Source organism: Brachyistius frenatus, unplaced genomic scaffold, assembly GCF_029030835.1.
Source record: "Brachyistius frenatus isolate BFR_SWC_R1_liver_20210118 unplaced genomic scaffold, ASM2903083v1 Contig_28, whole genome shotgun sequence".
NCBI lineage: Eukaryota > Metazoa > Chordata > Actinopteri > Embiotocidae > Brachyistius > Brachyistius frenatus.
In genome coordinates this window covers 589341-605717 of record NW_027210627.1, presented here as the reverse complement: position 1 = coordinate 605717, position 16377 = coordinate 589341, and the positions used below count along the sequence as shown (strand labels likewise).

The following is a 16377-nucleotide window of genomic DNA, read 5'->3' as shown; positions in this document are numbered from 1 at the left end:
TTATGAGTATCCGTTTCAAAAAGGGTAATTTCACCTAAAATACAAAAGACATATTTTGTCACTTAAGACTAGGGCAGATAACTGTAGTTTAATAGTCCAGGTTCATGATATCTGTCTCCTCTGCTTCCTCTGCAAAATAATCTGGGTAAATAGATTTAAAACACAAAAATAAAGCTATCCTCACTGTTGTTTTAAAACTAAGAAGAATTGGATTGGAGCACAAAATGGTCAAAAATAATAATGGAGAAAATTTAAAATGTAGAACATAAGATATAATGTAAGCATAAATAATAGGATAATTAGACACAATTAATTGTATTTCTAAAATCTTATTTAATTTTGCTTTAAAACAAATAAATGTTGAGTAACTTTTTTTCACAAACTTTTTGTAACCATGTCTTTATCTTTCCATGACGACAAACAGGTTGTGAGAACGATTTGTTCGATGACCAATTGCAAAACTGTCTCTCCCTTCCTAATGAGCCAAATTGTTTAAAAATTGTATTGGGTTATTTCTCATTAGTTCTTGATTACAGTCTATATTTTCTCTGTACTTATTTGTATGATTTTTTGTGTGTTTTTTTTTTGCGTTTATAAGTAGTGTATAAACCTTTGTTAGATGGTTTATAAGTATAATTTGTAAGCACATAAGTGTTTATTAAGTATTTGGTCAGTGGAGGCTGCTTTATGAACAGATAATCTTTGACAAAGACAGTAAAATACAGTTTTAATATTAAATGTGTTCAAAGAAGATATACTTATACTTTATAATGATAAATAATAAATAAATAAATAAATACTGCAAATACTTACAAAAATATTATAGTGTGTTTAAATCCATTTATGAAAGGTTTATATACTTCTTTTCAATTCTAAATAGGGTGAATGTTTCATGTTGCAATTAAAAAATTTCTGACCTATAATTTGGCAGTAAGGGGATGACTTACTTCTGACAATCATGGATTTGACTCTCCGAGAGCCACTTAGAGCTCGACTCAGCAACAGCAGGACAGCACAGAGTATTGCACACATCCTCATCGCAGCTCGACCTGGAGCAGAAACAAAACCCACATTAAATCAATCATCTGAATCCAGCATAGCATCATGCTGAGTGGGTTCGTTGTCAATTTGCAATTAATACAAACAATTACGATCGGAGGCGACACATACAGGAAAAGTAATTACTGGACGTATTTATGATTCTGCTGCTGAAGGAAATTAAAAGAAAATTTCTTAGATGGACAATAATTTCTAAAAAAAAATTGATAAAATGAAAATACTGGAACTTGGCGATCTGCTGGCTTTAAACTCATTTCAGTGTAATTTGCACCAAATCGTTGACACATTGGCCTCAAAATGAATGTTATTCTGAGCGAATTTTTCTTTCTTTGCACATGGTTTGAATACATTTTCTGGCTCTACTTTGCCTTCATTACATGGCTGTTTTACTTCTGATCCAAACCTGGTTTTGCAAAAAGGAACACTGAGATATTGAACAAATATACAGACTCACCGTTTGGAGAAAATGTTTTTGGGATGGTTGAGCTGCAGAAACAAACTTCACTATCTCCCTGTAAAAGTCAAAGGAATTGAAGCGGTGCAGGAACGATGGAAGTCCTTGTCTTCCTCTGTAGGTGAAATAACATCATGTTGTACAGTGAATCCCAACGATAGGACAAAAACATTTATAAACTGAAAGTGTCCTTGACGTGTTCTCACCCGTTCTTTGAGGAGGATGCACCTCTGATGTTCTGGTCTCCCTCTGGGTGTCAATTTCAGTTTATCAGTTGTTCCATCATCTCTTTATATCCCAGCAGGAAGGGCAGCATTGTGTTGATATACTGTTGTCACCCACATCTCAACAAGAATATGTAGAACATACGTACACATGCTGATGAGATTTGAAGATGTGGCGCAGCTTTCAGTCGAAATAAACAAAAAAAAACGAGGAGAATATTTTTGTATCTGGGTGCTAAAACTAAGAACATATTATGTAGTTTCTTATTACATTAATAAGAAGTGCATTCTGGAAAAGCCTTCTTGAAATACGTCATCTTCTAACGTCTTGAATCTTGTAAACATCTTTCCATTTGCACACAGATGAAAAGCTCCAAAGAACCAACAGCGCTGTTGTGCTGCTACAGTAATCTAGAAATGCAATAAGCCTCAATAACAAAAGCACGATTTGCTGAGGTTATGATGAGATAATGCAGATTTTCTACAGAAGCTGCTGTCTGATGTTTCATTCATAAACTACGTCAGAGGCTCAAACAGGAAAAGAGAGAAAACAACATATAATATAAAGCTGCATAGGTCACAATGTGATTCATATCACTGACATCCTCATCAGACCACTGAGTGACCCCATTATTAAAAGCATCTTAATTTGTTTTATTTTTTGAACTCTTCAGTTCAAAGTTGTCCTTTAGTTTGTTGCCCATAAGTCTCTGCATACGATTCATCATGATAATCAGTTGTAAATTAAAATCAGACAATTTCTTGATCAACTATTGTATCATGAATTACTGATGTGTGCACAAGTTAAGGCAAATGTAATTAAATGTCTTGTTGATGTTATACAACCCCGACATTAAAAATGTATTTCTTCAAATGTTAACACTCTGCTACTTATCAATTTTATTAACTTAAAACAATGCTTAAAAATATAGAGTGATTGTTGCGCGTGAAAATTTGGGTACCCTTTTGCTGTACCTGCAAAGTCTCAGATTTATAAAACTTTTTAAGATCTGTAATGCAAGTCAAATATTGTCATTTTGAGTTGACAGTCAATGACGATTGCCAATGATTTTAAAACCTCAAACAAACAACAAAACAGACATGTGACATGTCAGTTTAACACAAATTTAAGTAACATATTCAATTGCACTTTGAAGCTATTGTTCTATTTGTGCTAAAATTCTATATAAATCTACTGATTATGTCAGCGTAGTAAAACAAGATTTACAAATCTAATATGAACATCTTTTAGATCTTCGACTACAATATAAAAAGTGTGTATTATTTAGCTAATTACTGTATTCAGTCTGTATGGATTTCAATCATGTTTATCACATTACAGAAACATTCATATAACCATATTAGAGCTGCTATTGTCATGATGGCATCAGAGTAATTTTACAATTAATTCAACCTGCTGACATCGACAGAAACAATTATTTATATCAATAGAACATAAACTGTAAAAATATATTTCGGAAATGTTAATTTAAACTGATTTACACTTTGTTATTGCACTGGCTTCAACCGCTGGATGAAGTTAAGTTTTTATTTATACAATATCGAATTGAAAAGTTAAAGATTTCAGATTAAAACAACAATTGCTTTTGCACATTAAGGCATTAACTGGCACGTTAATTTTTGGAAATCATAGGTTTACTCTAAAATACAGTTCTAGCATATACAGTCATGTAGCCCAGTAGAATAATAGAAATATCCAAAGGACACATTTTTAAATAAAACTTGAAGCAACACATCCTCAAACTGAACAACATAATAGATTGACTTCCACTCACCCCCAAAACGACCGTGAGCATTTAAGTGCCCTCTATAGGAGCAACACAGCTTCACATCTAAACGACAGAATAGAGGACGTTACTGTTAGGGAGAACCATCGTTAGGTGTACCGGACCTTCATTGTCACGGGAACAATAATTAATACACTGAGTGCACAATTATTAGGCAAGTGAGTATTTTGGCCATATCATCATTTTTATGCATATTTTCCAACTCCAAGCTGTATAAACCTGAATGCCTATTGGATTTAAGCATATCAGGTGATGTGTATTTGTGTAATGAGGGAGGGTGTGGCCTAAGGAGATCAACACCCTATATCAAGGTGTGCATAATTATTAGGCAGCTTCTTTTCCTCAGGCAACATGGGCCAAAAAAGAGATTTAACTGAATTTTGAAAATTGTAAAAAGTCTTTCAGAGGGATGCAGCATTCTTGAAATTGCAAAGATATTGGGGCGTGATCACAGAACCATCACATATTTTGTTGTAAATAATCAACAGGGTCGCAAGAAACGTGTTGAGAAAAAAAGATGCAAATTAACTGCCAAAGATTTGAGAATAATCAAACGTGAAGCTACCAGAAAGCCGTTATCCTCCAGTGCTGTCATATTCCAGAACTGTAACCTACCTGGAGTGCCCAGAAGTACGAGGTGTTCAGTGCTCAGAGACACGGCCGAGGTGAGGAAGGCTGACACACGACCACCACTGAACAAGACGCATAAGTTGCAACGTCAAGACTGGGCCAAGAAATATCTGAAGACAGATTTTTCAAAGGTTTTATGGACTGATGAGCTGAGATTGACTCTGGATGGGCCCGTGGCCGGATGGGCCCCTTGGCCGGATCAGTAACGGGCACAGAGCTCTACTTCGACTCAGACACCAGCAAGGTGGAGGTGGGGTACTGGTATGGGCTGGTATTATTAAAGATGAGCTAGTTGAACCTTTTCAGGTTGAAGATGGACTCAAACCTCCCAAACCTACTGCCAGTTTTTAGAAGATACTTTCTTCGAGTAGTGGTTCAGGAAAAAGTCTGCATCTTTCAAGAAGACCATGATTTTTGTGCAGGACAATGCTCCATCATATGCATCGAAGTACTCCACTGCGTGGCTAGCCAGTAAAGGCCTTAAAGATGAAAGAATAATGACATGGCCCCCTTCCTCACCTGACCTAAACCCTATTGAGAACTTGTGGGCCCTTCTTAAACGGGAGATTTACGCTGAAGGAAAACAGTCCACCTCTCTGAACAGTGTCTGGGAGGATGTGGTTGCTGCTGCACAAAACGTTGATCGTCAACAGATCAAGAAACTGACAGAGTCCATGAATGGAAGGGTTATTACTGTTATTGAAAAGAAGGGTGGCTATATTGGTCACTGATTTTTTTTTTTGTTGAAATGTCAGAAATGTTTATTTGTGAATTTTGAGTTATTCTCACTTTAACAGATGAAAATAAACAAGTGAGATGGGAAAATTTTCATTTTTCCTTTATTTGCTTAATAATTCTGCACACATAGATATTCTCCTAAGAAAAGAAAGCCAAAACCTCACTTTTACTTTCTTAAATATTCAGGTTTGAGGTTTATTAACATTTTGGATTGACCGAGAGCACTGTAGTTGTTCAATAATAAAATTAATCCTCAAAAATACAACTTGCCTAATAATTGTGCACAGTGTATGTGGTCAACGTTGAAAATGTTTAGGCACCAAAACTACTTGGTTTATAGGTTCAGGGAAGGTTAAGTTACGTACATGACCGAACTCGCGTCACATCACGTATGTTACATTTATTATGTAAGTTTAAATCTGAGACTGTATATTAAAGTGGACATAACTTCTGTCTCTTGACAAGTGAGGCCAATGCGGAAGTGCCATAAAGTGCAATACCACTAGAGGGCCACTAGAGGTTGGTGCCATAGACTCCCATTAAACTTCTCTCATGAAATATAAAGTCAATCATTTTTTTCCACAAGTCATTATGGTGTCATTCACTAAAGTAGATATTAGGCCTCAAAAAGCAGTATGTTTGGGGGACGGATCTGTTTCATTGACTGGCCTGTGGTGCATTAAGGTTTCCTCTATTGGTGGGCGGGCGCAGTGTCCTCTGTGATCGACTCAGATCCTCCCCAGTTGAACAAATATGTTAATTTCTGTTATAAAATATTGTTATTTGAACATTCTTTCATTGTCATTTTTGGTGTGAGGACGTGGTGCTTTAAGCCCACTTGTTTTTGCAATTCAAAATATGTCCTTATAAATAGTAGACTTGATTACATTGTAGCTAAGTTCCAGTGTGTTACCGACTGTATAGACTAAAAGAAAAACTCCTCGGTCAAATGAGCGTCCTCCTCATGAGCCCTGGGTCATTACTGGTTTCTGCAAGAAGCGAGAGAGACAGACAATAATTGACTGTTTGATTAATAATTAGATAATCAACCATTTCATGCTGTGATTGGGTTAATAAAATCATTGAGTTATAGCAGCTGAGATAAAAGATCAGGAACAGGTCTGTAATGTGCATGTAAGCCTTTATAAACCTGGTGAGGACTTATGATTCATCATGTTGGACGTACGAATTACATCATATTGATAGCACATTAAAAGAAGAAATCAATATGTTTCATGTGGAGAGAGTTCTGTTAATGGGGAACACGAAGCAGGTAGTGAACATCAAAAGAGCATTTTAATAGAACAGTGTACTCTGGCTGTGACGTGAACTTGACTGCTGGAGACCGGATGACGAGCTGTGTTCAATATCGATTTTATTGAATGTGGCTCCCACACTGATAAAAATTCATAAATCGTAATTACTCAAGAAAAAAAATAAAATATATATATATAGATATTTCTTTATTATTATTATTATTTTTTTTTAACTAGACACACTTGAGAAACATTTGACCTGTTCTGAAATCTTTATCATTTAGTTTAAGTACTTTAATCTCAGAAATCTTGGCAGCCAAACAGTGAGCCCTTCAGACATCAAACATCTGTGGGATGCACATGTATTTCCTCAAGTAGAAAACCAATTTGAGTCTTCAGGATTTCAGAAAATAGCAATATACTCAGACATGTCATTATTTTTCTCCCGTATCTGATAGTCTAATAGATCTTATGTCTTTTGGCAGGATCCTTAAATTGGTTTAAAATACAAGAGACTGCAGCAAGTGCACCTATTAATAGTTGTGGTATTAGTTTGAATATGAATAAGGGATTTGATTTGATCAAAACATTTGATTCAAACGGATAAAGAAAAAATAAAAGATCACAAAGTCTGATTGGAAACTGACCACCAGGAGATCTGCCAGAAAACGAAGCCAAAGCCTGCTAGGATTCGTAAAGAGTTCATTTCTAACTTTCATTTGAACAGAAGTCATTTTCCTAAAAATAATAATTGATGACATTTTGAGGGGGATTCACTTTCTTGCTGACAGTTAGATGACAAGATGGACGCCACTCTCAAGTCTGTACATTAAATATGAAGCTACAGCCAGCAGCTGGTTAGCTTAGCTGAGCACAAAGACTGGAAACAGGGCTCTGCCCAGAGTTGCGATAGGTTATTTGCTGGACTGTGGAATCAATCTTCTCATACAACTAGCAAGAGAGCCGGTATACAATTCCCTTAAGATTAGCATTCAATACCTTTAATGCAGACTTTCCACATGGAACAACCTGCCACTGAATAATAAATGTTTTTGTCCTGAATAGTTTTGTGTCTTTTTCCAAACGGCAGCTGTATAATTTTAGAAGTGAACTCTTCAAAGCATCCAGCACCACAGCGTGGGGTCATACCGCATAGGTAGCCCTGGTCTTGGGCTTTGCCACTGGGTTCCTCTGTGACAGGGAGCTCCTGTGGGGGGAGTTCCTCTCAAAACTGTCCACCTGGCCTGGAAACATACAGGAGCTGTATTGTACACGCATATTCTACTGTTTCCGTTTCATGAAAGCACAGTCTGTCAAAAACCTAAATGTCGGAAGTAAATTTGGTGCCTGTAGATGTTTAGAGGTCACACATGTAGGACGCTAACAAATAAGATGCACTTTAGTCGAAATTGCTCCAAATTAAGATGTCAGAGGCTGGGAAGGATGAAATAAGTTTAAAAAGTCATATAAAATCACCGTTCTGTCCAAAAAAATACTCCACTGTTTAAAATACAACACGCCTGTGGTAGTCCTTCATGTGAAGAATCTACTTTGTGCTGTCCAGCTGGTAGAATTAAAGCTGCAGTACAATAGGACACAGTGTTCACTGGTTCACAAAGTAGATCATCATGTTCTCTGAGTTTTAACAAGGTTAAGCTGTTGTGAGTCGGTTGCAAGGCCCTTGGGATCGTCCTCTAGGGCAGCAGTGTCAGCTCTTACTTGTGGGAAAGTTGTGGGAAAGACGTCTTGCTTGGATTGGGATAGCAGACTGCAGGACACCAAAGCGGAAGAAAGACACAAAAAAAAAAAATATGTCAGTGAGAGTAAATTTTTCAGCTTATTTAGCACCTCGATGCTTTACAAACATTCATTAAAAGTTAGACCTGCTTTAAGGGTAGAAACGATTTTATTGGTTGATTTGAATCGGAGAGGGAGAACTGGGGATCAGATCAAGCAGTAACCAACAGTGACATCACCCATTGGTTTGTCCAAGATGACATCAGTGCTTTGAAACAGTGGATTTCACTAGAAATCAAACAAGAAATTCAAAGAAAATTCAAAAATAAGTAAATAAGAAATTATCCATAGCGTCTTTTTTCTGCATTATGTTCCACTAAGAACATACACGCCGAATCAAATATATCTGTGATAACCTAATACCAACCGATAAAATCTGCCAATTGATAAAGGAGTCGGCCTCTAGATATTACACTAAATGAAAACGATTTATGATAAGCAATGATTTTTGTTTTAAACATCTCGGACTCGGAAAAACTAAAAGCAGAAATTAAATCTTGTTACCCTTCTTCTTCTATCCATGGGCATGCCGGCAGCATTCATGGCAGCGATCCTGTCCTCTATGAAAGAAACCTTGGGATAAAAAATAAGGAAATGATGGCAAAGTTCAGAGTTTTTTGCCTTTTCAGTCCAAATTTAACACAACTTCTGGTATTTGGTTTGTTGGTTACCTCACTCTGGGCATTCTGAACGCTGGCAGCTGTTTGAGCGACTTTGTCTTCCAGTTTGACGAGTAAGGCTGCGGAGCCTTTGAAGCTGGCTTTAGGTCCCTCCTCTAGGGGGAGTCGTTTCCTCTCCAGGCTCTCTGACGAAAGGTTTGTCTGCTAGAGAAAAGTTGAGGTCAAACAGGAAAACAGAAATCTTAATTTACTGTCAAAAATTTAACATTCATTTAACCGTAAAATAAAAATGTTAAGCTATAAAGAAGCCAGTTATGTGTGTAACTTTATATAATCAAACAAGGTATTTATATTTACTACATGAACAACAGGGAGTTGCCTATTTAAACACCTGAATATCCCGCAGTGGCAAGTTGTCATTTCTAATTTACAAGAGCTAATGGATCAGAACTGAAATCAAAGATTGTCAAGGAATCAGAGAACCATGATAAGTGACCTTTGACCCCTTCAGTAACCCTGGGAACATGGTGCCAAAGGAAACACCAGCTTCACAAGTTTGTTCCTTATCCGTGTTACTTGAACGGAAAGAATTAACAGCCCGGGCAACTTTGCAGAGCAGCTAATCCTTCCTCCATTCCAGAAACACTGGGAGAGATGGTTGCAGGGGGAAAAATAAACAGCAGGGCTGACTGACTTGATTCATTACTACAGTTTGTGCTTGAACTCCATTCCAGCAGAAGTGGTATGGAATTTCATGAGCCCAGCTGTTTTTAGTCAGCACAGAGTGAGCAGCTAGCCAGATGTTCACGACGTCTGATGAACCTTCTGCCAGTGAACTAACCCAAGTATGAATGCTTGTGTGTGAATGTAGACATTTTATTTTCCTCTCGTTTAATTCTCTACCTGCTGAGGCGGCCCCTCCTCCGGGGTGGAGACCACGATGCTTGTTCTGGATGTGGGTAAGGTGGGTAGTCTGGAGGGTTTGGGATTCCCCCGTGGGTTCCTCCACACTGGGATGATCTCTTGGGAAGAGTGCGGCCTGTCGGGCTCGTCCTCGTCGGAGGTCAGGCTGTGGTCGCTGATGTTGTCGGTCAGCTCGTGCAGCTTCTGTCTGAGCTGCTGCTCCTCCAGGTCCACTTCCTCCCACTGAGGAAGAGGAGAGGAGCTGTTTGGAGTCAGAGGAGCCTGGTTGGTGGAACAGAGCAGAGATAATTTGTCTGAGAAAAATGTGTGATGCCAATGGAGAGGGTTTATACCATGAACCTGATGGGAGCACAGACTGTGTATAAAAGTGGACGTAGCATCTGGGTCTGAAAAATCAGGCCAATGCAGAAGTGCCTTAAACTGTGATACCACTGGGTGCCACTGGAGGGGGAGCCGCTCACAAACCAATTGGCGATGTCACTGCTGGTTTCCTCTTGGATGGGAGTCATTGAAGTCATTTAAAATAAACCAATAGCAACAGACTGATGATTTGTCCAATTGTGTTCCCCCAATTGCTGCCCATTGCATGCTGGGTAAGGCGTCTCCTCCCACAATGCAAAGAACTATCAGAAAAACCAAAAAATGGATCCTACAGTACATATATATGGATGTATAAAAGAGTAAGAACTCTCCTCACATGGACGTTCACTCAGGCGTATCGCGTCCAGACTCTGCTCTGACAAAACCGACGGAGCATGTGCTGTATGAAAACCTATTTAAGCTTTGCTTGGCCACGAGACAAGGAAAACACGAGTCTATCAGATATTACTCTCATTTAAGCTGAATAGCCACTAATTACAAGGAGGGCTTAAACACTATGTTTGTTTATGGTTTACTGATTTTGTGGCTTGGCTTGATCTCTGATGGAACTGGTGTCAATTTAAGTACTCACGACCCAGTTAAAAATAGAAACCAAAGCCACGCGAGACACTACTATCTAACTGTGCCCCTCTTCATTATCAGAATGCAGAAACAATTAGATTATTACAAAACGTTATAATTATATCCATAAAATCACAGGTGATATTAATCTTTACTTGCAGGTTAGAAGAAAGATCACATGCTTAGTTTGAAGTGTTGGGACAGTTCATTATAAGGCAGCATTGATTTTAGTTTAGTTTTTGGCCACTTGAGGGCAGCGTAACAAGCCGTTAAAAACAATGCTGACGCCTTAACACTTTATAATAAAAGTTAACATAGCTAACGTGTTTGTAGACAGATGCTGCAATTGAAAATTAAACTGTGAGCAGTGAGACTGAACTAAAACAGAAAAGATGTGATTTGTAAAACCAAAACATTGAGCTAAAAGAGGCAAAGACGCTCCATAAAGGGGGACTGCAGAATTTGTGTTTTTCTATGTGAATTCATCACTATGAACATGCTACTATTGCACTTGGTCATTTACTCTTTTGTTAATATAAATATATAGTTTAGTACAGCTTTAAAGATGGTATTACGTTATGTTTCTGTTACTAGCAAAACCACCGTACCAATAGTACCAATTACTCAAGCGTCAAATTTTTGCCTAAAAAGGCGTCCTAATCACTGTCGGCAACTCATGGTGATGGCAAGCAAAGTTGATTGTCTCATACTAGTGAACTTCCAGAGAAGTCGGGTAAGAATTCTGAAGTACAGGATATTGGTGATTAACTCTTCCGGAAACATGTCAGCCACTCAGGGGACATCGTGTGTTTCTAATATGTATTTTGAAAAACTTGTCAACAGTGCCTGTTGCCACGGATTTGTCCAAGTAAACATGTTGTTGCCAGCTCTTTTAATGTTTTTGGTTTCTCTCTGCTCCTCATTTAATTCCCAAAATCCCTTTCTTCAACAGCTGCCCTGAGATATGATGCTTAAAGGATTCACCTGATCGAATGTCGAGGTGACTTTCTGCTCAATACGGTTCAAGAGCGTCTCAATCGCTGACATGCGTCTGTTCATTTCATTGATCTGGAGAAAGACGGGGAGAATCGGGAAGACTAGAGTCAAATAACAAAGACAATGCAACAGGAAATTGATAGTGTTAAGGAACATCAATTTAAAGAGCATAAACTCAACCAGCGATACCGAACATGTATAGTTCACACAGTCAAAGCAAGATATACAGTACAGTTTTCACGATACTGCTGAAATCAGAAATCCAGTTAAATAACAGCATGTCCTATGAAATCCCTTTTAGTCACATTGAACCAATCAAGAAAAATTGGCACAGAAAACTATCTTTCACACTGCAATTTCCCATGGTCTCATCAGAGTTTGATGTTTCAGCCAAATCACCCTCTTCCCCCACCAAGTCTGATTTCTCAATAAACGAGACGTTCCTTTCTTAACTGACTTGGATGAAACCGTCCAGATTATACATTTGCCCTGAAAGTAAATTTTTTTTATCTTTATGTACAATGTGAAAGAAGAGAAATGTTCATTTGGATAATGGGTCATAATGCAATTATGCTATTTTCTTATGGGGTCCCTGCGTGCAGAAATAGTCATATTCAGATCAGGATGTCCAGCAGACAGTCATGTGATGTCTCTGATGTCTTGCCCTTACAACAGTTTGTCTCAGATTCAGTCCAAATCCAGTCTCCTAAAAACCCATCACCGCACGGATTCTCAGACCCAAACACAACATTCCTACTCTTCCTGACATTAGACACATAAAACCTCAACACAATGATCTAATTGGTGGAGCTTTTTGTGGATGCTACACATCCATATGCATCCTAGGTAGACATTAATCTGTTGTGGTTGGTGCAACATTGGTTGAAAGGATCCTGAAAACCCATATTCTTAATGAGCTTCTTAGTGATGTTTTCTTCTTCTGTTTCTTTTAAGGTTATTGAGTGCGCAATCTCCTCTTCTGCTGTGTCAATGTCTGCAACAACAGACCTTTTCCCCAGCAGACATTTCAGCTCGTCGTAGCAGAAAAAGAACGGGTTCAATTGAGAGCATCAGAAACAACTGCATCTCATTTAGGTGAGCTCATTGTAGGGTCTTTGCATTGTGCAGCCCGGCTCACTGTCATCGCTTACGGTGACACCTAATGGCACTGCCTATCTCTGCAGTTAGTGGGCCCAAAGGGTTGTGTTAAGTTCATTGGACCGGGTGTTTTTTTTTCCATATTAAGAGTCTGGATAAGAGTCAAAACCTTCAAGTCTTAAGTTACAGTTCTCTACAGGAAATTGTTGGACTACTCCCTTTGGGTTGCGATGGAGTTTCTACTCAAGTGAAGAAGTTTAAGTATCTCGGGTAGTTGTTCACGAACGAGGGTAGGATGGAGTGTGAGACTGACCAGCAAATTGGTGCAGCTTCAGCAGTAGAGCAGGACTTGTACTGGACTGTTTTGGTCAAGAGGGAGCTGAGCTGGAAGGCAAAGCTTTTGATTTACCAATTGATCTCCGTCTTAACCTTCACCAAAGGTCATGAGCTTTGGGTTGTGACCAAAAGAATGAGGTTGAGGATACAAGCCGTTGAAATGGGTTTCCTCCGCAGGGTGGCCGGGCTCAGCCTTAGAGATAGGGTAAGGAGTTCCTTCACGTCAAAAGCAACCAGTTGAGGTTGTTCTTGCATCTATTTAGGATGCCTCCCGGGTGCCTTCCATTGGAGGTTTTCCAGGCATGTCCAAGTGGTAGGAGACCCCAGGGTAGACCCAGAGGGATTACATGACTCATTTGGCCTCGGAAGACTCAGGATCCCCAAGGAGGAGCCGGAAAACATTTAGGCTAACCCAACCTCAGATAAGCAGCAGCAAATGGATGGATGGATGGATGGATGTTTGGTTGGATTGGTTGACGTAGTTGTGCTAGCTAAAATCTCACATATTATGTTAAGATCTGACTACTTTGGAGGTCATAGTGTGTGATTCACATCATTTTCATCGAACCACACACTGAGCCCTGTTGCCTTGTTTGGGTGCGTCCACATTTGTAATGTTTATCTTCTCTTTTATTCAGGCCTTTCCCTTTAATTTGCCTCTCCTCTGTATTTTAAACATGCAAACCTACTCTAATTGTTCTCTGCACCATTTTTATCCCACACATGGCCTGAGCCTGTACAGACTCCGTGCTTGTTGACTCATCTTGATGTCTTGTTGTTCCACAAACATAATCAAATCACTCACGTCACCTCGGTCTATTGTTGAGTCTATCAAACCACCTCGTGCGGGATGAGCAACTGTCGTCTGAGGAAGCGCCGACCCGGCAGCCGATGGGAAAAGTCACGGCTGTGTTTGATGTCTGACATACACATGTCTGGGCTGCATCCTTTTCCCACAGTATCCTGTTTGTGTCTATCTGCGGTGTGTTGCCCAGCTGCATGACAAATTCGCCATGACACGACATATCAAAGGTATAAATCGTACGTAGGGAGGGCCAGGTGGAACTGATAACACCGATTCTTCTGCTGTCACGGCTGTCCCTCCACCAAAGGGCTTAATAACTTCCTTTGCTTTCAAATCTCGTATCTTTAAAAAACTACAAAGAACATCATTTTGGCTCGATTGGACCGAGTTATACCTCAATATAAGTTCCAGACCGTATTTGAATCAAGTTAAAGACACATGAGCCCAAAAACTGGAGGACAAACGAGGACACGCAGACTTCTGACAGCAGTAAGAAAAGCAGCCACGTAAAAGTCGGCCACACTTAATGGTAAACAAAGTCTGTTTTTTATCTCCTCCTCAGAAACAGAACAGCAACAGTCGCGATGATCCTTTCCAGGGAACGACTTGTATGCTAACGCATAAATAGACACTGATGTAATGTACGTAACCAGCCTGTGATCCAGCAGCTGTTTCGCCTGCATCACTCAGCGTGTCAGCCTGGTGAACTCATGTGTTGAAGGTTCAACATGCGCTGGTTTGCAGTGTCAGAGGGGGAAATCAGTTTGTTAGCTGTCCAATGTCCAATTATCTCAAAGGTCGTATCTTAAACAGGGTTTGGTGCCAAATTGAAAATTATTCCTTTTTCATATGAACCAAACATAGAAAGATTCAGTTCATAAGATTCAGTTTATAATTTTAACAGTATTGTTTATGGTCCCATCCTTTGTTGCTTAAGGAATTTCATCCATTATGTTTCAAATGTTGCAGTGATTTAAGTGCATCACTTAAATCATACGTTGCTACATAGCTACACTTTTCTCATGTCTTCTCAAATGAAACATATCATAAATTGGTAAGTCCAAACCTTTTATATATATATCTTTGTATTATTATAAAGTTTAATTCCTCAATCAGGATAGTGATTAAATATCGCAAGAGTTTTTATTACATTTTTTTTTTGTCTTCTACCAAAAGGAACCCAAATGACCGATCCAGCTAGCTAGTTCGATAAATAAACAAACACATAAATGAATAAAGATTGTTTTCTGTTAACTGTTCCAAAAAAAAAATGATCTTGAACATTAAACTTTTATTAACCACTATTAAAAGCCATATGGTTTGTAAATACATCAATAAAATTGATTGATATCAGACAGACCATCTGCGCAGCAGTGGGATTTGACTGTGATGAGGCTGAACAGTAAACTATGAATGTTTTTCCTAATGTGTAAGTTAATAGGTGGAGAATGCAGGAAACTGTTCGATAACTCAGTGATGTTTCTCAGCCCACAGAGTATCAGACATTATCTGATGTTTTTGAAAACATAAAAAAATGATTTACTACTGTCCTAAAGCAACTGCCAAATAAAGGGAATGCAAAAAAGATTGAAAAAAAAGATTAACATTAAGCAAATCGGAGACCTGTGGAGGAGGGTTCGATGAGTTCAGGCTCTCCTGGGAAGTGTGGCTGTAGGGGCCCGGGAGAGACTGGTAGAGCAGGTACAGCCGGCAGCGGTCGTCCTCGTCCTCGGACTCGTCGGGGCCGGGCAGGTAGCTGCTGCCGCCGCCACACGAGGAGTAGCTGAGGCGGGAGACCGAGCGAGATGGGATGGTCCGGTTGTCCGAGTACGAAAGGTCATCTAGAAGAAAACGACAGGGTGTATGATGAATAAATGAGCTCAGGAGTTATTTATATTTTACCTCTTTCTTCAAACGTCATCCTCAATGTCACTCAACACAGAAACATAAACTTCTGGACGCTGTAATAACCCCATAACTTCATATTATGGCCACTAGTTTGATTTATTTCAACTGCATTACAAAGCAGTCATGTTTTGTCTGTTACTTAAATGGAAGGATTTAAATGCTACAATACCCATGAGCCTCAGTGCTGTAAATGCAAGGCGATGGCACAAATTGGTTGTGAACCAAACATAAAAAAATACAAAACACAGCTACTGAATTTCTATACAAAAGCTTTGGAGTTTTTATCAAATAATCATACATTTTGAAACACTGTTGTTAAATATTTGGCCTCATAATTTGGAAAGAGTTTTACGTCAATCAAAGAGGAGCCCCAACTGTGCATCATGGAACATTTCTATGGAAAAAACAAATGGTACATTCGTTTTCAGAGCCTGAAAAAATTCCTCCGTCTTTGCAACACTTTTATAAAGTTTCCAAACCAATGCTAACGTAGCACAGGAAGTGTGAACACAACAACAACAACAACAACAACAGCCATGTTTTGGGCATTACATTCGCCAGCAGGCTAATCTAGTGAACCAAGGAGTGATAGCAACTACAAACAAAGAAACTACAGACAACAACAAAAAACATACTTTACAAAATACCAAACAAGGAATAACATTATCAAAACATCTGCTGTTCTTGGCCATTAACTCACTCTATGTTAGTTCCATTGTAGCAAACATAGTCATTTTCCTTCACTTCTCTCTTCTTTTTTTTTAATCTTGTATGTGTGTTAT

The 16377-nt window shown here is 38.9% G+C and overlaps 1 protein-coding gene across 1 annotated transcript in view; it reads right to left on the bottom strand.

Moving 5' to 3' along the window:
- Positions 1-5040: 5040 nt before the first annotated feature.
- The window catches only part of mlphb (melanophilin b), a 34952-nt gene continuing 23615 nt past the window's right edge, over positions 5041-16377 (bottom strand). The window contains exons 8-15 of the mRNA XM_069698712.1: positions 15311-15528; positions 11437-11520; positions 9490-9771; positions 8638-8790; positions 8471-8539; positions 7889-7937; positions 7319-7413; positions 5041-5902 (exon numbers count right to left, since the gene is read on the bottom strand). Of these exons, the coding sequence (XP_069554813.1) occupies positions 5876-5902; positions 7319-7413; positions 7889-7937; positions 8471-8539; positions 8638-8790; positions 9490-9771; positions 11437-11520; positions 15311-15528 (977 nt within the window). The 3' untranslated portion in view covers positions 5041-5875. The remainder of the gene's footprint in view (positions 5903-7318; positions 7414-7888; positions 7938-8470; positions 8540-8637; positions 8791-9489; positions 9772-11436; positions 11521-15310; positions 15529-16377) is intronic.